This window comes from Ammodytes marinus (assembly GCF_949987685.1).
Source record: "Ammodytes marinus genome assembly, chromosome: 12".
NCBI lineage: Eukaryota > Metazoa > Chordata > Actinopteri > Uranoscopiformes > Ammodytidae > Ammodytes > Ammodytes marinus.
The window spans coordinates 26737424-26764369 of NC_137216.1; the positions used below are offsets into that span (position 1 = coordinate 26737424).

Below are 26946 nucleotides of genomic sequence, written 5' to 3' on the forward strand. Positions count from 1 at the left end.
AGATTTTGCAACTCATTGCAACTTATTTTGGAAATTAATTTATAATACAGTATGTGTATTTCAGACGGCCAACAAAATCAAATCAAATCAAAACTCACTTATTTTTTTATTTCTAAAAGAAGCTCTGTTTCTTTCAGCTGTAGTTGGATTTTGGTAGGAATTATTGTGAACGTGAACGCATTGCTACTTGTGATGATCTTTCTTTTTATGCTGTTGGTCGGCCCTGACAGCGATAATTCAACTTCTAGAGGCTTCGGTAAAGACATGTACATATAAAAAGACGATTAGAAACCCATATGCATTATTAAAAAAAGAGTTTTCACCCAGAATAAATCGGGCTGGGGAAATTTTAAACCCCTGTGATTAAGTAAACTGAATTTCTTGCATTCAAAAAAAGCCAGCTGCATCTGCAAGCCTATTCACCTGCAGTGGTTCGCCTTAATAAACTGTCAGACACAGTTACAAAGGGATTTAGGTAAGGCAAATACAAGTGTGTATGATATATATACTATATATGCAAAAATAAATGAAGAAGATAATCTCATCCCCTTAAAGAAGCAAACAGGTCGGGGGGCGCTTGTGGTGTAGTGGTTAGAGAACACCCCCCCATAGAGGCTCAGGCCTCGCAGCAGACCCGGGTTCGAATCCGACCCGTGGTCAGTTCTCTGCATGTCATTCCCTCTCTGTCCCATTTCATCTCTGTCTCTTTGCACTATCAATAAAGCCTTAAAACCACCACCCCCCCCCCCTCCCCGAAAAAAAGAAAAAGGCAAGAGGTTCCAAAATTTCTCTCCCATTTCCCTAATAAGAACAAGAGCTTAGTTCTTTATAAAGCGCCTCTCAAGAAACCCAAGTGTTGTCCTGCTCAGTGGACCAACAGTGGCACAGCGGTCTTCTGCAGGGTCAGACCAATCAGAGGTGAGAATGGAGGGAGGCCTTCGTAGCCTAGCAACTGACGAGTGGAGGACTCCCAGCTCATACCAAACTCCAGCCGGCTGTAGACACATGGATACTGACGGTCGGCAAAGCAAACCCAGTCCACTGCCCTCTTCACCTCCTCCCAATGCTCAGGCCTGGAAGGAAAACAAAGGGTAAGTCGTTACCAAAAGGCAAGGCAAGGGAACTTTATTTATGTAGCACATTTCATACACAAAGGCAACTCAAAGTGTTTCACAATAAAACGTGCTAACAGCTAATTTACAGGGGAAGAACATTACATTACAGAAAATTATCAAGCATCTGATAACAATAGGTAAAACCAGGCACTTTGAAATTGTGTGTTTTAAAAAGTGCTTTATAAATAAAGATTAACTGTCTTACTTACATTGTTTAAATAAAGTGCTGATACTTTTGCTCCCTTTTACAGATTGGTTCCTATTTTGACGATGCAAACCTGTACGCTTGAATCTTTGATGTATAATATCACACTTAGACTGTTGTATGTTTTTTTATTATAAATACATAAAACAAATAATCTATACACTGTATTTTTTTCATGTTGTTTTTGTACCTGGGACCAACGGATTCTTCCAGGCAGAAGAGCGTGCGGAGCAGCTTGCCTTCCTCCAGTTTCTCCACCCGCATCAGCTGCAGAACCAGAAGAGTCGCCACCATCCTCAGGATGTCTGCATGGGCCTTCACACCTACACCACACACACAGAAAGTTGAGAAAAATGAGTCAAAAGTATCGCCACACTGAAAGCCTAAAACAGCAAACAGGTAATGAGTGTTCTCACCAAGAGAATGGATGCCCTTGTTTTTCAGGAACACGTTGGCAAAGAAGTCTACGTCGACATTTATGAGTTCACCCAGTTCTGTGGTCGACTCCCAGTAGCCCTCCTGAAAACACACACACACACACACACACACACACACACACACACACACACACACACACACACACACACACACACACACACACACACACACACACACACACACACACACACACACACACACACACACACACACACACACACACACACACACACACACACACACACACACACACACCCACACACACACACACACACACACACACACACTTTTAACTTCCCATGTAAAGTGGTTATTTTATTCAGAATTAAAGTAATGGATGAATGAACAGAAAATGACTAACTATTTTGAACATTTTATGGTTCATTGATAAACCTTTGTAAAAAGCCGGTAAACTAAATATCATAACCCTGGAATTGGCAAACACCCGAATAAAAAGGCAGGCATTTATGATGTTAATAGTTTCAGAAAGGTCTAGTGTTATCTTTTCAGTGGCAAAGTTAAAGTGAGTTTGATGAAATTTGATCATATCTTACTGAATGCTGCAGCCCGAAGATCTTTGTCCAACTCAGCTTCGGTGCTTCAAAAAGTACTGAGTAGCTCCTGAAAAAAAGAAAATATCGCAGCAGGACACTCTTGGTTACCAGGGGACACAAGTGTGTTGTATACTAAAAACACACATTCATCCAGGAATGTAAACAAAGGACATGCACACATGACTTACAGTGCAGTGGTCCATTTAAAGCGAGACACTGCAAGTGCTGTAACATTTCTGACATTTTTGTCATCATTAGTTTTCTTCAACACTCTGAACCGAAAATCCAAACTTCTAAGGTACTTACATAGACACAACTTTCCATAATAATTCTAAGAAATATTCTGAAGGTTGTTAGAGAAAGATTTGTTTGCAAATTGTCTGATTTATGATACATTTTCTTCTAAAAAACAGGCTGAAAATACTAATACACATGTTGTGAAAATTAAATAAATATTTTTTTACCATTTGCTTTATCCAACATCTGGATTTTTAGTTTTTAATGAGAAAATAAGTTATAAATTGTCAAAATGATCATATGTATTCAAACATTTCTGAAAATTGCATTACAAAATATAAAATATATAACGTAAAATGTACATTATTAACTAGCAATGTTTCATGACGATAACTATCACTTTAAAATATTCCCCTGCAGAGTTCCACCTTAACGTACGAAAAACATTTTGGCAACTGTTAAACAAGGTACTCACTCGAAAGGTCGCTGAAACTGTGGACGTGTCCTGCCAACAGACCTGCGGTGTTCTCTTTTAGGTGCAGGTTCATCACTCTGGGCCAGATCTTCTACACCAGAAGATCCAAACAAAACATACGACATCACGTCCTTTTCTGAGGAATCCTCTTCTTGAGATTGATGTTTTATTGAGCCCCCGAAACCACCACTACCAGAACAACGACCAATCGCATCCTTCCCAAAACCAAATCCCCTAGCCTTACGAGCTGAGCGCTTCAGGGCCGATAACCCCTCTCCAACAGAGATTTCTCTTGTTTCAGGTGACAAGGACATCTCACGAGCTCCAAAAAGCTTTGATCGCTGTACTGGGTCTGCTCTAACCCTGAGTGCGTTTTCTTCGCAGGGCAGGTCACGTGAGAGGGAGTAATCAAGGGAGTATCCAAGATGACTTGCAGAAGCATTATTATCAGAACCATATACTGCAAAAGGAGGAGGTGGGGGTGGGGGAATCATGGAAGAAGGAGGTGGAGGAGGTGGGGGTGGGAGAATCATGGAAGAAGGAGGTGGAGGAGTCCAGGTCCGCGCATTAACGACCCAAGGTAGAGGAGCTGGAGGGGGAGGAAATGAACCAAGTGGGACAAGTCCAGCGCCCATTTTAGGAGGTGGCGGCGCTGGGTGGGGATGACTATCAAAAGAAGCACATTTGAAGGTTTGCGGAAGGAAGGAAGGAGCGGGAGGTTGAGGGAGTGCAGTGTGAGGAGGAACAGAAGAAGAACTGAATGAGAAGCCTCCAGCAGCCTTGATAGGAGGTGCTGCTGCTGCTGGTGATGGACGAACACCAAAAGGTCCAGCGGAATGTATTCTGTAATCAGACCTCATATCAACTGCGCTGGTGTAGGTGGAGTCATCCTGGATTGTAGCGCTAGCATTAACGGCAACCGGTTGGGGTGGGAGTGAATCAGAATGAGAATGGAATGAGAAAGCTCCAGCAGCTCCTACGAGAAGAGGCCCAGAAGGAGCTTGAGATTGCGCTCTATGATGAAAAAGGGAAGCGGAGCGCGTTTGGAGGCCTGATAACCCTGAGGCAAGTTTGTCATAAAGGCCGCTTGTCTCTCCTTGAGGAAGTCGTTTCTGAATTTTCAAACTTTCCACCTCTAGAGACATCTGTGCACCGTCACTCACGATTGTAGGGCCACCGTAACTCTTCCTGGACACGAAACTACTACCGACGAGAGAACCATGATAGGAACCCTGCAAAAGGAGAGAAAAGAAGTTAGGAAAAATGTAAACTAAACCACTAAACTTCTAGTCTCGCACAGCCAGACCGTACTACAGCTAGTAGTATGGGGGGGGGGGGGGGGGGGGGGGGGGGGTGCTTTTTTTGATGGAAAGTTTCCAAGTGAAGTTAGTTGTAAGGGTTTGCATGTTTATAAAAATATCTATAATGATTACAAGAGGACATCATTCTTTAAAAATAAGAAAACAATTCTATCAAACAAACTTTTGATAAAGTTGCTATTATAAAACACTTTTGAACTAGGTTTAGATATAACAGACTGCTTTCACATAACATTGGGTTTGTTTGTGAAACACATGCAGAAAGAATTGAGTTAGTCCGTTCACAATGAATAACTTTACACTTTTACAAGTTACTCTGACAAATGAATGGACGGGTTTGCATTTTCCTGCTTTAACAATAGCATATCTGTGTTTTGGTGCTGATTTGTTGGTACCTATAAAGTGCTATTCATTTGTTTATTGTTCACACTGTCTATGCATTTAAATAGCAGCTCAATATAAATATTTGCCAGCTTAAATAGTGAAATAATACCTTCTTTGACCGTTTGGGAGTACCCCTGTAGAGACTAGGCCAGCACCCATATCAGCTACAGAAAAATCTACAAGCATTGCAGCCCCACCAACAGGCTTCAAAATAACTTATAATAAGTGAAAATGTCTGTGGAATCTGTCTCGATTGCAATACACACCATGTTTTACCGTTATAAAACAACTTTTAGTTCAAACTTAGAAAAATTCTGCCTCTTGTTCCACTTCTGCTTCACTACACTGAGAATGAATCAAACTGATATCGACAATTAAAGACGCGGCAGGTAATAATAAACTAGAAAAAAATAGTTCAGGTGATACTACTGTGCTTTACACTTTTACAAGTAACAAATGAATGGAAGGGCATTGTCCTGCTTTAACAATAGCATATCTGTGTTTTCGTGCTGATTTGTTTTGTACCTGGGAGGGAGGAGGTGGGGGTGGGCCACCTGTCCTGATAACAGACCCGTGGTGTTTTCTTTCCGGTGGGGGGCCCATGGAAGAAGGAGCTGGAGGAAGGAAGCCACGAAGGGGAGGAAGAGGAGGTTGAGGGGAAAAGGAATCACCTTGTGAGAGGGTCTGCGCATTAATGACACGAGGTCGAGTTAATGATTCAAGTTGGTCATATCCAGCGAAAAGAGCGGGAGGTTGAGGGAGTGCAGTGTGAGGTGGACCAGAAGAAGAACTGAATGAGAGGAGTTCATCAACCGTGCTAGGACGTGCTGCTGCTTGTGGTGGACAAACTTCAGAAGGTCTAGCGGAACATATTCCTTCCTGGACACTCATAGAATCCAAACTACGCTGCAAAAGGAGAGAAAAAAAGTTAGGAAAAATGTAAACTCAACCACTAAACTTCTAGTCTCGCACAGCCAGATCGTACTACAGCTAGTAGTATGGGGGGGAGGGCTTTTTTTGATGGAAAGTTTCAAAGTGAAGAGGTTGGCAGTGAATTGGCTAAAACACCACCAAAAACACAAGGATGTGCATGTTTATAAAATATATATAATGATTACAAGAGGACGCAATTTTTTAAAAATAAGAAAAAATTCTATCAAGCAAACTTTTGATGAAGTTGCTATTATAAAACACTTTTGAACTAGGTTTGAATATAACAGACTGCCTTCACATAACATTGAGTTTGCTTGTGAAACACATGCAGAAAGAATTGAGTAGGCCTAAGTCCGTTCACGATGAATACCGTTACACTTTTACAAGTAACTGACAAATGAAAGGAAGGTTGTGCATTTTCCTGCTTTAACAATAGCATATCTGTGTTTTGGTGCTGATTTGTTGGTACATATGAAGTGTAAAGTGTTATTCATTTGTTTATTGTTCACACTGTCAATGCATTTAAAATATCAGCTCAATATAAATGCATTTATTTGCCAGCTGAAATATTGAAATAATACCTTTGACCATTTGAGACCCCCGTAACCAGAGGCTAGGACTAGGCCAGCATACATATCATGTTCTTCAAGCATTGCCCCACAATCGACAAGTCCATCAGAAATATCTCGGTCCTCGTCCTACAACAGAGAGACAAAATAACTTATAAAAAGTAAAAATGTGTGTGCAATCTGTCTCGATTGCAATACACACAGTGTTTTACCGTTAGAAAACAACTTTTAGTTCAAACTTAGAAAAATTCTGCCTCTTGTTGCACTTCTGCTTCACTACACTGAGAATGAATCAAACTGATAGACAATTAAAGACGCGGCAGGTAACAACAAACTAGAAAAAAATATTTCAGGTGATACTACTGTACTTTACACTTGTACAAGTAACTGACAAATTAATGGAAGGGCATTGTCCTGCTTTAACAATAGCATATCTGTGTTTTGGCGCTGATTTGTTTGTACCTATAAATTGTTATTCATTTGTTTATTGTTCACACTGTATATGCATTTAAAATAGCAGCGTAATCTAAAATTGCATTTATTGTCTAGCCTAAATAGCGAAAAAGTACCTTCTTTGAACGTTGTGGAGTACCCCTGGTTCGTTTTGTAGGGAATGGATCCTCGTCCTACAACAGAGACACAAAAGCAGCTCATAGAAAGTGAACATTTGTATATCCCCACAAGCAATTTTCTGTCTCCTTCCCCCGATTGCAGTACACACAGTTATACACACAGTTAGCGTTGTAAAACTACTTTTTGTTAAAAGTTGGAAATATTTGGCCACTAGTTTCACTTCTGCATTCTGATTTATCCTGAAGAGAAATCTAACAAATAACAATATAATAAAGAAGAAGTAGGTAATAACACAGATGACCAACAGACTATAACCATTTTTGAATAACACCACATTATCCAAACTGAGTAAAGGACAATCTGAATTTCAAGATGCTCCACTTACACCCACAGAATACAAAAAATAAAAAATAAAAATGAAAAGAGTGTAAAATAACAAAGCCCCTGGCCTTAGATGGATTCCCTGAAGAGTTTTGTAAACGCTCACAGTATCAGTATCGCCGCTATTCACAAGAATGGCAGACAAGATAAAGCGATACAAGTCTTTCCCTTATCATATGAATAATACACAACTAATTCACGTGCTGCTTGAACCCAATAAGGACTCATGTTTTTGCAAAATGTACGGATCCATTTCACTTATAAACACTGATATCCAAATCATGAGCAAATCTGTAGCAAGTCGATAAGAATCAGTCACCCCATCCCCCACTGGTGTTGTCGCACATCCATATGTGGTGCTTGTTAAACTTTAACGTTTTATTAATTAGTCTATTTTTCATATTACTCATGCATTTAAAAGGTGGAGCTATTTTGGAGAACGGTTGTTGTCAAAAACATTTAGTCAAAATCCGTGAATATCTCCTTCACGATCTGCTACCTGTACGCACTGTGTGTGAGCTTGGGGAAAAAAAATCCAGTGTTAATACAAAGCCTAGGTTCTGTAAATGGGCATGTTGCTAGCTATAGTGCCCCTTTGTTTACATACCACTTTAAAGAGCCTAGGCTGTGTATTAACACCAGATTTACTGTATTTTCAGCGCACACTAGGGAGCGGATCGTTAGGAGATATTCACTGATTTTGACAACAAGCCTTCTCCAGAAGTGCAGACTAGGCGACTTTAGAATAGCAGTTAAGGGACTTACACTGAATAGCCCAAAGCCCATGTCATCATCAGAAGAATCTGAATCTTCAATAACAACAACTTTCTTATGTTCCATTTCCTCTTCCCCTTCCTCCCAAGAGTCCAACTCCATTTCGTCAAAGCACATGTCATCTTGCTCAGGAATATCTCGGTCCTCATCCTACAACAGAGACACAAAAGCAGCTCGTAAAAAGTGAAAAAATGCAAGTCGCCACAACCAATTTAGTGTCAATATGCGTTTTTACACAATACATAGCTCATACACTATATTTCCATTACATACTGTAAATGGTGTACATATTGTAGTATAATGTTCATACTGATTTACTTTTTATACTTATACTATTGTTAGACTCCTATTGTTTGACTGTACCTTGTGGCATTAAGCACATACTATTATTTACGACTCATTTGTTTCCTACATGTTTCTATTCTAAATTGTAGCAACTGTAGCACACAGTACCCATATTCTCTTCTTCAAGCATTGCAGCCCCACAAATGGGATCATCACTTTCATCAGAAAGATCTGTGTGTGCAATATGTCTCGACTGCAATACAGTGTTCTACCGTTAGAAAACAACTTTTAGTTCAAACTTAGAAAAATTCTGCCTCTTGTTCCACTTCCGCTTCACTACACTGAGAATAAATCAAACTGATATCGACAATTAAAGAAGCGGCAGGTAACAACAAACTAGAAAACAATATTTCAGGTGATACTACTGTACTTTACACTTTTACAAGTAACTCTGACAAATTAATGGAAGGGCATTGTCCTGCTTTAACAATAGCATATCTGTGTTTTGACGCTGATTTGTTTGTACCTATAAATTGTTATTCATTTGTTTATTGTTCACACTGTATATGCATTTAAAATAGCAGCGTAATCTAAAATTGCATTAATTGTCTAGCCTAAATAGCGAAAAAGTACCTTCTTTGAACGTTGGGGAGTACCCCTGGTTGTACGTTTTGTAGGGAATGGATCCTCGTCCTACAACAGAGACACAAAAGCAGCTCATAGAAAGTGAACATTTGTATATCCCCACAAGCAATTTTCTGTCTCCTTCCCCCGATTGCAGTACACAGTTATACACACAGTTAGCGTTAAAACAACTTTTTTAAAAATTGGAAATATTTGGCCACTATTTTCACTTTTCAGTATCGCCGCTATTCACAAGAATGGCAAACGAGATAAAAAGATACAATCATATGAATACACAACTAATTTACGTGCTGCTTGAACCCAATAAGGACTCATGTTTTTGCAAAATGTACGGATCCATTTCACTTATAAACACTGATATCCAAATCATGAGCAAATCTGTAGCAAGTCGATAAGAATCAATCACCCCATCCCCCACTGGTGTTGTCGCACATCTTTATGTGGTGCATGTTAAACTTTAACGTTTTATTAATTAGTGTATTTTTCACATTACTCATTCATTTAAAAAGGTGGAGTTAGCTATTTTGGAGAACGCTTGTTGTCAAAAACATTTAGTCAAAATCCGTGAATATCTCCTTCACGATCTGCTACCTGTACGCACTGTGTGTGAGCTTGGGGAAAAAAAATCCAGTGTTAATACAAAGCCTAGGTTCTGTAAATGGGCATGTTGCTAGCTATAGTGCCCCTTTGTTTACATACCACTTTAAAGAGCCTAGGCTGTGTATTAACACCAGATTTACTGTATTTTCAGCGCACACTAGGGAGCGGATCGTTAGGAGATATTCACTGATTTTGACAACAAGCCTTCTCCAGAAGTGCAGACTAGGCGACTTTAGAATAGCAGTTAAGGGACTTACACTGAATAGCCCAAAGCCCATGTCATCATCAGAAGAATCTGAATCTTCAATAACAACAACTTTCTTCTGTTCCTTTTCCTCTTCCTCTTCCTCATCCTCCCAAGAGTCCAACTCCATTTCGTCAAAGCACATGTCATCTTGCTCAGGAATATCTTGGTCCTCTTCCTACAACAGAGACACAAAAGCAGCTCGTAAAAAGTGAAAAAATGCAAGTTGCCACAACCAATTTAGTGTCAATATTTGTTTTTACACAATACATAGCTCATACACTATATTTCCATTACATACTGTAAATGGTGTACATATTGTAGTATAATGTTCATACTGATTTACTTTTTATACTTATACTATTGTTAGACTCCTATTGTTTGACTGTACCTTGTGGCATTAGGCACATAATATTCTTTACGACTCATTTGTTTCCTACATGTTTCTATTCTAAATTGGAGCAACTGTAACACACTGCACCCCCCCCCCCCGCATAATCAATAAAGTATTTCCCAGATTGGCAGTGTTTACCATGCTCAAAAGTCTGCTTGAATCTTCGTATATTATGGCCCCTTCTAGTTCTTTTTCTGAATCAGTATCCTGAGGAGAAATCCAGCTGATGTAGGGCAGGAAGTCCACATCTTCCTCTGCGATCAGCTTGGGGATGTCGGTGAAGCCCTCCTCTGCTTGGTCCGAGTCCTTAATTAAACAAGAATGAGTTTAGGATTGTGGATGTCACAAAACAGGGTTCATTTTGGCGGTATATTAAGATTTAGTCTATAGACATATTGGTAATTTTTGTGGTTTAGAAGGATGGCTGCCATACAAGTTACAGAGCTATCGGTATAAATGTGAAAAAGGCTGATATTTTCACAAACCCTCTCCTCGATGGCCACAAAGCTGGTGAACTGAGAGAGGATGGAGTACTCTTTGCTTAGCTCGATGATAAAGTTCTTCAGCTCGGCTTTCTTTCCCTGAAAAAGAATAAAAACACAACTCAAAATTCAAACAACTGTATTCATCCCCGTAGGGCAATTGAACTTTGGTGGAAATCAAACTCAGTAAGACCCAAACACACCTCATGCTCGGCTTCATTGGTATCCAGGCTCCCGTCTTCGTAATCCCTGATCAGGGCCCTTGCTGTGAGCTTGTGAAGAAACTGAACACACACACACACACACACACACACACACACACACACACACACACACACACACACACACACACACACACACACACACACACACACACACACACACACACACACACACACACACACACACACACACACACACACACACACACACACACACACACACACACACACACACACACACACACACACACACACACACACACACACACACACATCTCAAATTCTAAAGCACTTCCATAAACTTAACTTCCAATAATCATTCATAGCACTATTTAGAAGGTTAATACAGAAGGATTTTTTCATATGTTGTTAATTGTCTGAGTTCTTACAGTGCCTTTGGTCTTCTGCAGTTCACTGGTGGACACCATGGTTTTCAGCTCCTGGCCACTGAGGTTTCCCAGGAGGGTGGCCTGTGTGAAGGAACAATCATTTCAGTCATTCATTCAGGGAGCATGGCAAATATTTGCTCGGTTTATAGCCTCTCAAATATGACGATAAGCTCCTGTTTGAGTCAAAGAAAAAAACAATACATTTGCGTTGTCTCCTTGAGCTCTGGCAAATTATGATTGCCATATTTCTTCACCTATTTCGGATATGAAATTAATTAAACATTGAACAGTAAAAGAAGGATCATTTGTTGTCAGTTGCAGGCCTAACTGAGATTCAAAATAACACACACAATGTCACAAAAATATAAATATGAAAAAAGAGACCAATCTAACTTTTTTTAAATCGACATCTCTCTACATTCATCAATGGAAATGCCCTAAATGACAATCTTTTTTGGTACTTGTGAGAAATGTCGGCATTAGTCTATAGAATAAATCCAAAACATACAGCCTACAATAAGTTACATCAGAGACACGGATTTTTTCGGATTGGTCTCTCAATTATTCCCAGAGCTGTGTATACCTGCAAGCAACAAGCGGGTAAACACAGTTCCTCTGTAATTCAGTTTGCAGTCACTCATTGAAGCTGTTACCTGAGTGCAGTGCGGCACAAAGCCATAGACCAGGGTGTGACAGTCATTGAACAGGGCATGGAGCTGCTTGGGGGCTTGCACAGACAGGAGGGGGGGCCGTCGGGTTAAACTGCTGCCACTTAACAGACACTGAACTGCAGCCGGGAGACGCCATTCGCTTCAACTGACACGCCACCTGCAAAGAAGACCAAAAACAAGGGTGAACAGTGTTTTTTTGTAAAGTGTATTTGTCACATTCTATTCTAATGTTTTTTTTTGTTTTACCTTTATTTATACAGGTATATCCCATTGAGTCCGAAGACTCTTTTGCAAGGGAGACCTGTTTTCCTTTCCCACGTTACCATTCACACACACTTTCATACACCGATAGCAGGCTAACTATCTACATTCACACGAGGCAAGGAGGGTGAAGTGTCTTGCCCAAGGACACAACAACTATGACACAGGTGGCAGGGCGGGGATCGAACCTCCAACCCTTTGATCATCGGCCGACCCGCTCTACCAACTGAGCCACAGTTAAAATGCTTTAGAATAAGAAAGATCCTCTTGAGATCTCACACCCACCTTCTCTGTCCAGTTGTGTTTGGTTTTTGTGTCAAAGAATTCAAAGGCTCCGCCCCCCGCCTGGGCCAGGGCTCTCAGCATGTGCCGATTGGCTGTCGGGCTGAAATGACAAAAGTTAACGTAAGGACAGACTCACCCTGCATTCCACTACCCATACATACCTCCCTGCCATTTAGTAAGATAGAAAAAGATGTAAGATGTCCCATGTACATGTAGTCAGATGCCGCGTGCTTAAAAAATACCCAGATGCCCTATTACATCCGGTCGGGATTTTAAGCGTGGAAACCAGTATGCTTTTTGGGCGATTCTGACCCACAATCTACTGCACAGCGGAAGTTTCGTCACATCGACAGAGCCTTCCGAGTGAAAACAACCAGCAATGTGACGGATATATAAACTGAGATGTTATGCTGAAATAAATAAGTAAAAGTGTGTCCCAAATTGTATGCCTCCTGCAAGCTTACTGCATACTTTGTCTGGACATTATATAGGACAGTAAAAAAACAATAGAGTATGCGATTTGGAACGCAGGGTTAATATATCCTCACACCCTGCCATGACCTATGACCCCTGGATTGACTCGTATACCTGAGGCCGCAGGTGAAGAGGCGGCTGTGCTGGGTGTTGTCTCTTAGCAGCTGCAGAGTGAGCTCGGGGTTCTGGATGTGTCCGTCTGACAGCAGCAGCAGGTTCCTGACGCCGCGCGATGGAGGCAACAGGCTGAGAGCACGCAGGGGCCGCCACAGCTCAGTGCTGCCCCCTACGGCAGGGGAGCGCTGGAAGGAGGGAGAGGAGCAAGGCTTTTACAATACATTTCATTACTTAACATTAGGCGAGTTGATATAACATATATAAGTATAGGTTTGACACATTTTATAAGATTGTATTTACAGGGAAATTAGATATAAGAATTGTATTGAAGACTTTTATTAATGCTACTTAGAATTACATTCAAGAAGACGATTTAGCATAAAACAAGACTTTTTTTGTTCTCAACATGACCATATCGGATCAAACTAGGTCAATTAGATGAAACAATGGACATAACCACCAAAGCACCTGCATCCTTCTAATTCTGATTTTAAAAAAAAACATCACATGTCTGCTCCTAGTTCAAATCCGCCCACTCAGTATTCCTCATAGGGACGGCTTCCAGGTTGAAGTAATAATTTGAAAGAATTTGCCAATGTGTCATAAACTCACCTTGATGAAGGTCTCGGCTGCCTGGCGAGATTCACCAAGCGGACCCGCTGTCATGAACGCTTCCGTGTGATCTGACAGACAGAAACAGAGTCGGAAGTCAAAGTCAGGGAAATGACCTCTGAAAGCTGTAGAAAAATCTCTAGTTTCTTTTACCAAACGTTACACAGGCTCAGGACGTGTGAGAGTGTTTGAAGCATCATCAAACTGTGTTTGATCAGGAGGAATCTTTCATGTAAAAAGGGGGAGTTGGTTGGCAAAACCTCTCCAGGTACAGTAGTCAAGTGAACTGCTTGCAAATCGTCTTAATATCACATGTTTTATATAATACTCAGCTCATGTGAAATAAAGGAGTGTTGAAACACTCTTATATGTAAGAGAGTTGAACTATTTAACTAAGATTATCCAAAAACAAAGGATTGCAAGTTTAATTCAACTGTGTCATGCCATTTTTACTACATTTTTATGGTTACATAATTTTCCTCCTCATTTTCCTGTTTGCACCCATCTTTGGTTGCGTCTTGACATTTTTAAATGTCACAATTCAAAAAGGAAATATATCATTGAATAAGAAGCTGTGAGATTGTTGGCACAGAGACTTTTAGTTTAAGGTGACTGCATTTGTTAATGAATGTGTTAATGTCACTCTATGTGGGTAGTGCCAGTAACTGCGTATTTGAATTAAGTTGTTGCATACTTTTGCAGCTTTGCTAGGCATAAATGTGATCAAATACTTTTTATCTTAGATTATTTGCTGTCTTCTCATCTTAGAATGTTTAAAGAAAGCTATGAGAACTTTTGAACATATCTAGATTTGAAATTCCATCAAGTCCATACCTTGAATATTCACTTTTTAGAAGGAATGGTGAGCTAGTTTTACTTTGTCTCACCCTGTCAACAAGAACTTCCTCTCTCCTTTTCTACATATAATCAAAACCCCTATAAAGGCTTAAACTGACCTGTGCCAAAGAGAATGACATTGACCCTGAGGTTGTGTTGGAGGGTTTTGAGTATCTGCAGGGCGATTCTCCGGGCCGTGCGGAGGGAATCTCCCTTCATGGACTCAGACGTGTCCAGCAACAAGACGACCTCATCGTATTCTGAACTGGAGTTTACCTCAAAGTCTGGATAGAACACCAACATGCAGGCCTGGAAGGGGAGCGAGTCAGAGATGGCCAGAGAGTATTGTTATTTGTGTATTGTTGCTGAGTCTTTTTTGAAGGCTCAGCTAGGGGTATACATTGCAAATTAGCATTGGTTATGCTGTGCTGTGTGGCATTGGTGTATGCTACACAAATAAACATTAAAGGAATACTTCTCTTCACCGATACGGAAACAGCATTCTATCATTATAAAATCGCTATTATAATATAATGAATTAGGTTTTTCTTCCCTCAGTCTTCCCTTGGCCCAGCTGTCCTGTTAACCCTACATTTTTACCAGTGTGATGTCACACTAGTAAAATGTAGGGTTAGACAGTGGGACCATAATACACTCCTTCTGCCTTTTCTCAGGCTAGGATGAACCGATTTCAAAAATGTTTGCACATTTATACTACATATGATCTCAGAGTTCAATACACATTCATATTCCCACCGGTGAAGTATAGGTCTTTAAATAAATGAAGTAAATAGCTAAAAAAATCTAAATTGAACACAGACCTGGCTGTCTTTGTCGGGGTGCTTCTCCACCCACATCCTGGGCATGTGAACCTCAGACAGAGTGACTGACAGCTGGAAGCCTTCTGGAGTCATGACCTCTCCTGGTAGCACGCTCACCACTGCGTTACAGTTAGTTTTCTAAAGGATTACACACGCACACAGCTTTGTTTGTAAAAGAAAAGCAAATACAAAGCGCTCCTGTATCGAGAAAAAACAACCTCTCTCATCTATTAAGCAGAGTTTTGATGATTCGTCTTTTCAGTATTAAAATCATCAAATGTCATTATAAATCTGCATAATACGATTCTAAAAGTCAAAGTTAAGACCTGAATATATTCGGTCTGAGCAGCAGATAAAGATAGAAAATCAACCTCTGGTATGATAACACACATTTGCAGACTTTCATCAAACAGATCTGCCTTCTCAAAATATATCTGATCCATAAAATGTAAAAACAGCCAATTTACCTTAATCTTGACTTGGTGAGTGATGCATTTCAGCCTGCTAATTTCATAGGGCATCTCAATTGACATGTCCAGGGTGAACTCTCTGAATAAAAAGAGAAACAACGCATTGAAAAAAGCCTCTAGCTACACATTTAAGTGAATGTTTTTTAAATGAACAATATGGGGAAGAACACATAGGACACTAGAAGAAAAACACACTTTTCTATCCAGATGCTGTAGTTGATTAATAATTAACAAAATATTTGGCGATCAATTGGTCTATAGATCGAATGCCACACAACAATACACCATGAAACATGCATCACTATAAAGGCAGTCAGATTTTTGAAAATAACTATCACCTGGATTAAAAATTGAAAAGTTGAATTAAAATAGTCCAAACACATAAATATACCGTAACTCACCTCATACTGGCTGCCTCATCAGTCACACACACCTTGTCCACAGTGACCTGTCGTGCAATAGAACACACGCACACACACACACACGCGCACACACACACACACACACACACACACACACGATTATTAACAGTCAAAAGCCCAACACGTAATATAAAATCTAGTATCCTCGCCTTTCTTCTAAACTACATTTCAAAAAGTAAGACATAATACAGCACTATCTAAGAAAACAATTTAAAAGGTACTTAAAAGTGGGATTTTTTTTGTTTTGTTTTTGTAATGCTGTTTCTTCCATACTTGTGTGGTCTGGTTGAGGGCTGCACTCTCCTGCCAGGGTGCCACGCTCCCAGGCAGAGAGAAGAGGATACTCCCGTCTCTCACAATCAGCTCAGACACAAAGGTAACTTTAATCAGCACGCTCGCACCGGGCGGAAGGTTACCAACACTGATGGTGAACATATCCTGAAGGGAGCACAAAACAAATGACATCACAACACAACTAGTGAAGAAATAGAGTTATTAGGAAAGGGAACTTTATTTGTATAGCACATTTCATACACAAAACCAACTCAAAGTGCTTTGGAGATTTACAATAAAACATCAATCAAAGTATGGCGTTGAAGGAAAACTGTCCAGAAAGCTACTGCACAGTGGAATAGGCAATACAACATAGACACAATTTTAAGTTTAAGTTTTGCTTAGTTGGAGGAACTATTGCATCATTAAATAAATATTTAATCATCACACCAAAAGTATAAAATCAATGCTAGAAATATCTGGTTCTTTGACAGAAGGAAAAGGGTTTATCGACATTTCAACGGAGGAGTTAACTTTGATTCCCAAGGTGCATTTTAAATAAACTTAAATGTCAGTAAAAGCGTATGTAAGTGTGATGTGTGTGTGTTTGTGTGAACATACGGGGGCATCCTGGTCCATGAGGTAGGCTCCGTGGCCCTTCTCGATGGCCTGCTTGTACTCCTTGCGGGCCTTCTCTTTTTCTTTCACCTGAGATCCAATCAAACACAAAGAAATATCATAAATGGGTTCTAAATATAATCCATAATGTTAGTTTCATTCTTTGGTAAAACTAACAAAAAACTAGGCCATGCGGTGAAATACAATTACTGCATGAGAATGTAACCCTTCACTGAGCAGACAATAAAGATAGTTTTTAAAATGATAGCATCAATGTTGAACTATACACCTCAAGCTTTTTTAATTTTGAAGATTTAACAGTAGCGACATTTACAATATGATCTCAGAAAACTGCTCAGAATAAAGATAACAATGGTAATAATACAATGGTAATAATATAATAAATAAATCAAATATCAAATGATTAAGAAATAGTAATAGTACAGGAGGTAAAAAAAAAACTAAAATAAGTGTATTTAGAGAAAAGATGAGTTGTGTTACCTGTCCCACCACATGTTTTCCATTGATGAAAGCTTCAAATCCACACACGGCAGCAGAATCATCCAAAGGGAAGACATACTTTGCCTCAATGGGCACAGAACTCAGATTGGTGTATTTTTGGAATATTATGACCTAAAAGAAAACAGGAATGAGGACACATTTTATGGACTGATGAGAGACAGTGCCTTTGCTTATTTGAGACATGAGTTGGTAAACTCAGCAGCCAGTAACATCTAGATATATCCAGTTGCCTAGTCAGGTCTAGTCAGATTCATTATATTTAATGTTCTTTAAATATACATAATGGAATATGTAAATAAAAACCAACCCACATATTGTACATTTTTTGTGAACAGCCAAATATGCTTATTACAATATTTTTGTTCATCAAGATCACAGAATTGTAATCACAGCAATTAAATAATGAATAAAAAAAACTTGGATGTAGCCGTTTGTCTTACTTTTATATACTATCTATGGTCTTACCTGAGAAAGCATATCCACCAGTTTGCACTTCACATGTACGGCCTGCAGAGGGATCTGCTGGCCTGAGCTGTCCAACAGTCCAGCTGTCACATCCTCCAATGGGTTTTTAATGTTTTCAACGCCATCATCCTCCACTCTGAGCTCTACACACACGGACACAGAATATTTATGCAAAGTGGATTTAATATGACGAATATCTTTCTTTTATCTAAATGCATTTATTGACACGATAGGCACTATTACAATAAACATGCCTTCATGGGCTGCTTCACACTCAAATAAAATAAAATAAAATAAAACTGTAATGAATAAAGTAATGTTTATTTAGAACATGCTACCACTTCATCTAATACAGATTACAAGAGGGATCAGTTTTAAAAATAAACTAAAAATAGCAATTATAATCTTAAACTGCATACATGATAGTGGGTATGTCATTTGGATTACATTTGTCATGCTAACTTAAGTAGAGACAATAATGTACACGTGACAATTTCCGCTTGTTTTAAACATTTGTATATAAAACAAGACAATCACCAAAAATAATACAGTCTGTAACATTTTAACTGTTTAATAATTGGTGCACTATACTTTAACATATATTGCAGTTGTCTGGTTCTTACCTTGGTCAGAAGAAGGCAGACTAGGCTCAGCAGAGGTGTCGATATTAGGATGGAACTCCTTCAGTTGGTCTCCCTCCACACTGAACCGAACCACGTACTTCAGTTTCACCTGATCGGGACTGTACACCACGTACTCATCGTCCTGAAGCACAGGATAAAAGTACATGTTAGAGTGCACACAGACGTAAGTGTAAAGATGTGTTAATGGGGAGTAATGTTAAGTCTTGAAGCAAATTTTAAAGAATACCTCAATATTAAAAATGTGGTCGTATTTTGCAGCCGTGAGAGGATTCAAACACAACAAACAGTCTTCACAAACAGTCATTTATAATTTGGATGTTACAACTTATAGGTAAAATCATTAATTTCTAGTTTCAGTCATTCAATCATATTTCGTTTGATCAACTGCAAAAAAAGATCGTTAAAACAGGGAGACATGGTATCTATTTTGTCTGGTCACATATGCCTTTATTTCACATCTTAGTGACAAGTTCACGTGACAAAGGGCCTGAATCAGAGTTGAAAATCTTGAATTCTTGAATAGAAATCAATTAGTTCATGATAAATAACTGATTCGGGTTCCATATTAGGAATGAAAATCAGATGTATGGATGCCTAATTCACACGCAGACACTCCTACCTCAAATTCAGAGGTGGTTTTAGGGGTGTGACGGACCCCGTGCACGCTGTGGTGTCCCTCAGGAGCCTTGGTTATTGTGAAGTCTTTCTTACGGACGTCCTTGCACTCTCCCAAGGCCACATCACACACCAGAAGCAGCCGAGAGCCGTCTGTCGCACTGGGCTTGGAGTATTTCAAACTGGTGCTGTGGATGGAAAATATGGAGAACAAAATATATGCTTACTTATGAAGACCGTGTTTTTGCCATTTGGGGATAGACGTTCAATTGAGGGAAAACATCCTGCATTTTGAATGTCCATTAGCCGACCACTTTCATATTAGTCCCATCTCGTCTTGTCAACGAAAACTGAACTAACTTTTCGTCATAGTTGTTGATCAACATTATTCGTCACGTTGTTTTTATTTACCTCACGGCATCACTGAAGTAGATTCCGCTGCCTAGATTACCGACATCTGTTCGCTGTATCCCATGATGCTCCATTCCGACGCGGGGCAGCAGCAGGCCGCTGAAGAGAGGGAGGGGAAATACTGAGTCACAGAATGTATCGATTATGAATATAGATACTTCATCAGGCTGTCAGCATTACAACAACATCAAATATATCACATCACTATGGAATATACACATGAATAGAATTAGGACAAAATATTGATTAACTGTCACTACATATAGTGTATTTGAAAAGGCTCTGCTTGAAAATATGAACTTATTAATTCATGAATCCTTGGCAAAACTCGATCCAATGTATAGCCTAGTACAGGTAGTTTATCATTAAAAAAATATATAATAATAATACTACTACAGGAAGTTTGATATATAAGCTAAATCTCTTTTGTGTTTTAGAAACAGAGGTAAATTTTCATGAATGGATATATAGTTTTTGAGTAACACAAAACATTTATCGTGTGCATGTGTGTGTGGGTGGGTGTATGTGTGTGTGTGTGTGTGTGTGTGTGTGTGTGTGTGTGTGTGTGTGTGTGTGTGATCTCACCGAGACAGGACTCCCACAAAGTTGCTGGGGCTTGAGGAGTGGAGGAGGGGCTTAACGTTCCCGATCTCTCTCCTGAACGTCTGAAGCTCCACCCCTCTGCTGACACGCACAACCTGCTGGATCTGAACTTTGCTGCACAAACACACATACATACATATAACTATATAAATATATTATAAATTAAATGAAGAAGTGTATGGATGGACACCATTGAAAAGGTTTAAGAAAAACACAAAACATTCTTGTGTTTCAGGTTTCTGGGTTGTGTGTGGCACATAGACACTAACCTCAAAAACGACTATCTCTACCACTAACAAAAATCTCTATGTTAAAGTTACTTTAAATGGCATGTCCCTGTTACTTTATATAAAGTACTGGGTGAACAATTTACTATCTGTATTCGTATGTCCAGAGAACATCTGGTCCCCACCAAAATATCTGACATACAAATATTTTCTAAAGCCTTTGACTGGAAAGCACTTTGGTGTGTGTGCCATATAAATGAAGTGTCTTGACTTGACTTAGGCAGTACACTACCTGTCCTGTAGCAGAGCGGTCACAGCCTGGAACTCTGAGCTGTTTGGGGGAACAGAGTCGATGCTGCACCTCAGAGCGCGGTACTTCCCCACACATGAGGGCTTAGGGTTCCTCAGATTCATCTCACTCACGTTCAGAACATCTCGGATTAACTACAAAAACACAAATGAGAGCGTGTTGATGTTGGACTCAATATATACAGAGGACAGTGTTGACGTTAATATGAGGTTTTAATTAGCATATGCAATAAATGCAATGAATACACATTTAAATATTTAAATTCTGATTTGTATAGTGTTTGTTGAATACAAATGACAAATATGGAAGCCCAGAAGATCAGAGAAAAATTGCAAAGCCTGTAATACCTCATAAAAGATGACAACCATCACAAACAACGTGGGTGTGTAACAATAACAGATTTTAATCTTATCTAAACTGACAACCCTTAGCAAGATAAGAGCATTCATCAGTGTTTAAACATATTTCTTAACAAAGCGTCAGGAAAAGTGGTTTCATTATGTCTCATAGCTATTTAAAGAGTTTAAGAATATTTGGATAATTATCAGGATATTATTGTGAAATGGCTCATTCTAAGGTAACAAAAAAACACTTTTATTTTCAAGCGATTATTCACCAATTAAAAAAGACTTAGGAATATCATATTCTATTTCTACCAAGTTTGTTCTGAACTAGCCGCAAAAACAAAAAAAAACCCGCACTGTTTAAGTGTATGTGTTCATATCTGCATATGTGTGCCTGTGTGTCTGTTCCGTGTTACCTGACAGAGGTCCAGTGTCTGTGAGATGATCTTGGTGTCTGGAGGTAAGTTTGGATCTCTGAGGGGCAGCAGGGTGAGGACCTCATCCAGGAGGGACCGAACCTCAACGAGCCCAATTTCTCTGTTATCCCCGTCCATTAGCTTCCTCTGGGCCTGAAGAAGCAAGCCCTCCGCCCGACTCACCTACAAATGAAACAGTAAATATATATATATATATATATATATATATATATATATATATATATATATATATATATTTTTAATTGGCATGTTTTTATCATCTTTTGAATGCAATTTATTTTAATGTTTAACAATGCGTCTGCCTGTTTTTACTATTTTCTTATTTATCATCTCTTTAATGCAATTTCTAATGTCTAATCTTGATGTTTTGTCATGCCTCTCTAAAGCACTTGTGTCTGAATTGTGCTATATAAATAAACTAGCCTTGCCTTGCCTTACAGAAATCATGGAGCACAAGCCTTATTCTATTCTAATTATTCTAAATTAGGTTCATGATTGCACTTCCTTTTTCCAATGAGGTGATATAAACAGACAACAGGTTGATGGCACAGTCTGATGTTTGACAACAGCACACACGCACTGAAAAAAAAACAGAACAAATCCACAGAGAAAAAACCTTACATCATTGAGGCTTAGCTTGTCGATCGAAACGCTGAGGATGTTGCCAAGGCAGCCCAGGGCCTCGGTCCACAGGAGCTCCACAAATACCCCCACATCCTCCGATAAGCTCCCCGTGTTCAGCCTCTCCTCCAGCAGCAGCTGACGGTCAAACAAGGAACCAGAACATCTACTGATCAGCTTACACAAGATTGAGATACTGTACACAATTGTCCAGCAGTAGTGACTCCTAAGACTTTAACACACAGTAAAACGTGATATAACCTTATAGAGTCTTGAATGCATTTTATTGATCTCACGTTTTCAATTATAGGTATGCAAAAACACAGATTTTATGGTGCATTATGATGGGTCGCTTTTTAACGTTGGTGATCTAGTATGTGATGCTAACTAGGCAACGGCAATATACTGTATAGTTAGTCATAGATATGTAACCTTCAAGACAAATACAGTATGTACGAACGTATTATTAACATTTGTATTGTAACATTTTTACTAGGTTGACTTTGTTTTATTACAAAATGCATCACTATTGATATTACATTTATTTTATTAATGTGTCACTGACAGAAAAATAAATGAATTAGTATACATAAATAAAAGACACACAGATCTTGAAAAACTACATGTTGGCCAGATATTTTACTTTAGAAATACCACTCACATGCAGCAATACAACTTCATCACCCACAATCCCTTGTAGTAACTCAGGTCAATCCACTCTTAAAGGTACAGTATTGTATCCATCTCATCATTTCCTACTGCTGTACTGTTTCTTGCTTTGGATAAGACGGTGAGCAAAATGTGTACTCTGTTGAAGCGTTCGGTGAGTGTGTCTGACCTGCTGTAGGGGGGCAGAGGCCAGGTCGTGGGCCTGTGGAGGGATGGTGCTCCTCAGCTGTAGACCAGTGTCCTGCAGGGTCTCTCTCAGGGTCTTGTACACTTCTAGAGCTTCTTCTGACGTGGACAGAAACACCAGCGTGTCCCTCACCACACCCTTCTGATATTATAAGTTAACATTTTATACATATTTTGGTATACACATTTTTTCTTGAAATACCAAAGAAAATCTCTGCACACCTGTATATTTGACAGGTGAGTCAGAGGAGGGTGTGACTTTAACATGTAACATACTTTTTTTTAAATAGTTTACTTTTATAGCATAACTATAGAATTAAGTAGAAAATAACACGACGCCATAATCTTTTGTGAAATTACAGGTAGGCCTATATCAATTAAAAAACAAAAAACAATTTAGTAGTAAATTATTATGACAAACAGACAAACATTTTCTGCTACTCGCCCTCTTCTCCTGCCCCACAAGGACCACAATGGAAATAAGCCTTCGGGCTTTATTGTGTCATCCCTGACTATTTATGTATTTTAATGTATGACACAGTGCTGTTCATATTTTATATCAAAATGGTCAAATCAAATCAATCAATCAATCAATCAATCAATCAACAACACAAAGATGAAAAGCATACAAACAATGAAAACTTATCAAAAGTGATTCTATTTGCAGTGTTGATTGAATTATCTTTGTTTGCTTTCATCATCAAGCTCTTCAAAATGATTATATTGCTATATTACTAACACACTAATGAGGTCATTTGTGAGCTGTTGTGCAGCACAAACAGTAATACCAAGAAGGCTTCATACCTTGGCTTGTATATCGTCCTTACGGTACGTGATCACACGGTACTTCCATCCTTTCTCTCCTTTGAAACTCTGTAGCTCCAGCACGCACCAGGTGTTGCTATTTGTCTTGGGACAAAATGTATATTACATTAAAAATTGTTATGCACTACTATAGTATAACAGAACAACTGAACAAATATTGTAGCTTTACCTTTTGAAAGATTGAATACTTGGCCACTTGAAAATTATCCGGATACGTCGGAAGATCAGAATCAGTTTCTGTATAAATTCTGTAAAATTTCAACAATAAACAGTTGACAATGAGAAGTGCAAACAATTAAATTGTATCTGTTGTAATTTCTATTGTGTATTAAATGTTGACTTGGTTGTTAAAACTATCGTTGTGTGTTTTCTCCAGTCGTTTCTTCTGTGAGTATTGGATATTATACCAGAGGTGTCAAATCATCTTTGAATGGATAACAGAGAGATTTGAAGTAAGGAAAATTCTGATTTTATTTCTCAAAATTATCATTATTTTGCTTGCCTTCACTCTTAAGTCTATGCAAAAGCTTCCCCTTTAACCTGGTGTACAATGAATAAGATTGTATTGTAGTTATATCACAATGTTAATATTAAACACTATGTCAGGGCTAAGGATGAGCATATGTTCACACCTGTATTTTCCCAGGACTTTTCTTCCCTCCTTCTGGCTCAGGCTGACAGAGGCCACAGGCTTGGTCGGCCCTTTGGACGGCTCAGAAACTGCTTTGCTAGTTGGTACTTTGGACACTAAAGGTGCACATGACACAAGAACACATGCACATTAACGACACACCCAACCCTCACTTCACATGTTGGGCAATACATGTATTAGAACAGGTATGCATTGAACACCTGAGAAGAACACATAGGCTGTGTGAACAAGGTGACATATGGATTCATACATATGCACTTCACAAAGCGCTCCTTTGACAACACTGCTGCAGGTTTTAAGAAGAAGCTCTGAAGTAGATCTGAGTGTTGGACAAAGTACTGTCACACACACACACACACACACATTCCACCAAACCCAAAGACTATGTAGTTAAACTTGTCAACTCATTCTGTTTTGTAATCAAAAGTATAACAATGTTGAAACAGTGGGAGTGGGAGTGGGAGGACAAAACTATTGAACCAGTGATGAAAAGACATGAAACTCATGATTGATTCTGTGTTCAAATAGTTCAAATAAAAGCAATGGCCCAGAGGAATCATGGCTCATTGTGTTGGAACTGGGTTGTAATTGGAGCCAGAAAGTTGAGTTAAGGGATAATGCCTCCAGCATTTGTGTCTCATACAGAAGTACAGTATAGCACGTTCTTCTTCTATTCACTGCAGTCAAAACAGTGAACCACTTACTCATTACACAAACCAATGTGTAGACTATCCATACATTTTTCCCTCTTGTAACTTTATTTTGAGCTATAACTATGGTGCCCTGATTCAGTTGAATAGCATAAGTCACTTAGACATGCAAACAGTGTGCACATTCCTTTTACATTCTTCCAATAATACCTTGATGTGACAGCGGACTTTGACTCAGTGAGGAAATAAGTAGAGGAGGTGACACATCACAACAGGAACTATCCAGTTTGTATTCATCCACAGGCAACAGAACTCCTCTCTCCAGACAGCTGTGAACATAATCCACCCCGACTACAGGCGTCTGGTATCTTTGGATGCTGCGCAGCCGGTTGGAGCTCAGGCTGGACACATCACTGGTCACTACCAGAGAGCACTGTGGGAAATGTAGGCAGAAAATAAATCAGAATGCAAATTGAAATGTTGTTACTGTAATGAATAGGCAGAATTCTCCTGGAGGAAAACACCATTTTTAAAGACACACACAAATTCACAAACAGACACACTCTCTTTCTCTCTCACAGAACACACACACACACACACACACACACACACACACACACACACACACACACACACACACACACACACACACACACACACACACACACACACACACACACACACACACACACACACACACACACACACACACACACACACACACACACACACACACACACACACACACACACACACACACACACACACACACACACACACACACACACACACACACACACACACACACACACACACACACACACACATGTGAATACCATACTGTATATAGATGAGAATATTCACATCCTCTGACCTGTTTATTGACCACAAAGGAAATGTTGCCTCCATTCTCTGTTACTGCCGTCTTCAGCTTTTTCCTCTCCTTGAAGGGTAAATCTTTCAGCTCCAAAAGCACGTAGCAGTTCTCAAACACAGCCATGCCTGTAAATACTGGACACATCCACATGGGTCAAATATCCGTTCAAGCAATTGGGGTCCCCATTGAACAAGCAGTCCCCCAATCAGCTGCTCTTACGTCTTGTGTGTGTCCCCAAAAGTCACCTAAGTCAGAAACACACACACGCACTCACGCACATAAACAGACAGACACACCCACTTTAATTTCTAAACCAACGCGGAAGCAGATTCACGCTGTAAAAAAAAAGCTAAATGTTTTAAAACATTTAAATAAAACTTAACCTATCACATTGCAATCACATGTGGAAGCAGTGGAATCAGCATTAGTCTACTTTAGACAACTTTCGAATTAGTTTTGGACACGACGCACACATTTTACGACTACGGAAACAAATAAAACACACAAATCAATCGAATTGAACAATTAACAAACAAATATAGTCATAGTGAAACGAAAATGTCCTGTGTAGCCTATGGCTGTGTGTTTATTCAGTAAAAACACGCTTAACTCTTTGTAAACATTCGACAAATAACAGCAAGAGGCCATTATGTCGTTGTCCAACGTCTGGTCGAATAAGGTTACCGAGGTTCACTTACTGTAAACATGCAGCCGATGCTTCTGCGGTAGTTGTCAGAGATTATAAAGTGGAGAATCGTTCTTGCATGAGAGATAGTGCAGAAATAAACAGAGCTTTCACTGCCAACTGCG

At 39.4% G+C, this 26946-nt stretch overlaps 1 protein-coding gene across 1 annotated transcript; it reads right to left on the reverse strand.

Moving 5' to 3' along the window:
- parp4 (poly (ADP-ribose) polymerase family, member 4) lies at positions 1 to 26946 on the reverse strand. The gene is given in 42 exon segments (XM_080038611.1): positions 1 to 1073; positions 1511 to 1643; positions 1737 to 1839; positions 2313 to 2379; positions 3025 to 4256; positions 5253 to 5633; positions 6242 to 6358; positions 6799 to 6855; positions 7949 to 8107; positions 8876 to 8935; positions 9745 to 9909; positions 10264 to 10431; positions 10611 to 10706; positions 10811 to 10891; positions 11218 to 11298; positions 11871 to 11951; positions 11953 to 12045; positions 12435 to 12534; positions 13023 to 13210; positions 13638 to 13708; positions 14594 to 14783; positions 15296 to 15433; positions 15763 to 15844; positions 16167 to 16213; positions 16461 to 16625; positions 17082 to 17168; positions 17580 to 17711; positions 18066 to 18208; positions 18689 to 18830; positions 19329 to 19512; positions 19736 to 19834; positions 20321 to 20452; positions 20858 to 21009; positions 21636 to 21818; positions 22278 to 22415; positions 23116 to 23274; positions 23937 to 24041; positions 24127 to 24205; positions 24590 to 24704; positions 25470 to 25692; positions 26134 to 26270; positions 26835 to 26946. Coding segments are annotated over 41 exon segments (6462 nt in total). The 5' UTR covers positions 26260 to 26270; positions 26835 to 26946; the 3' UTR covers positions 1 to 865.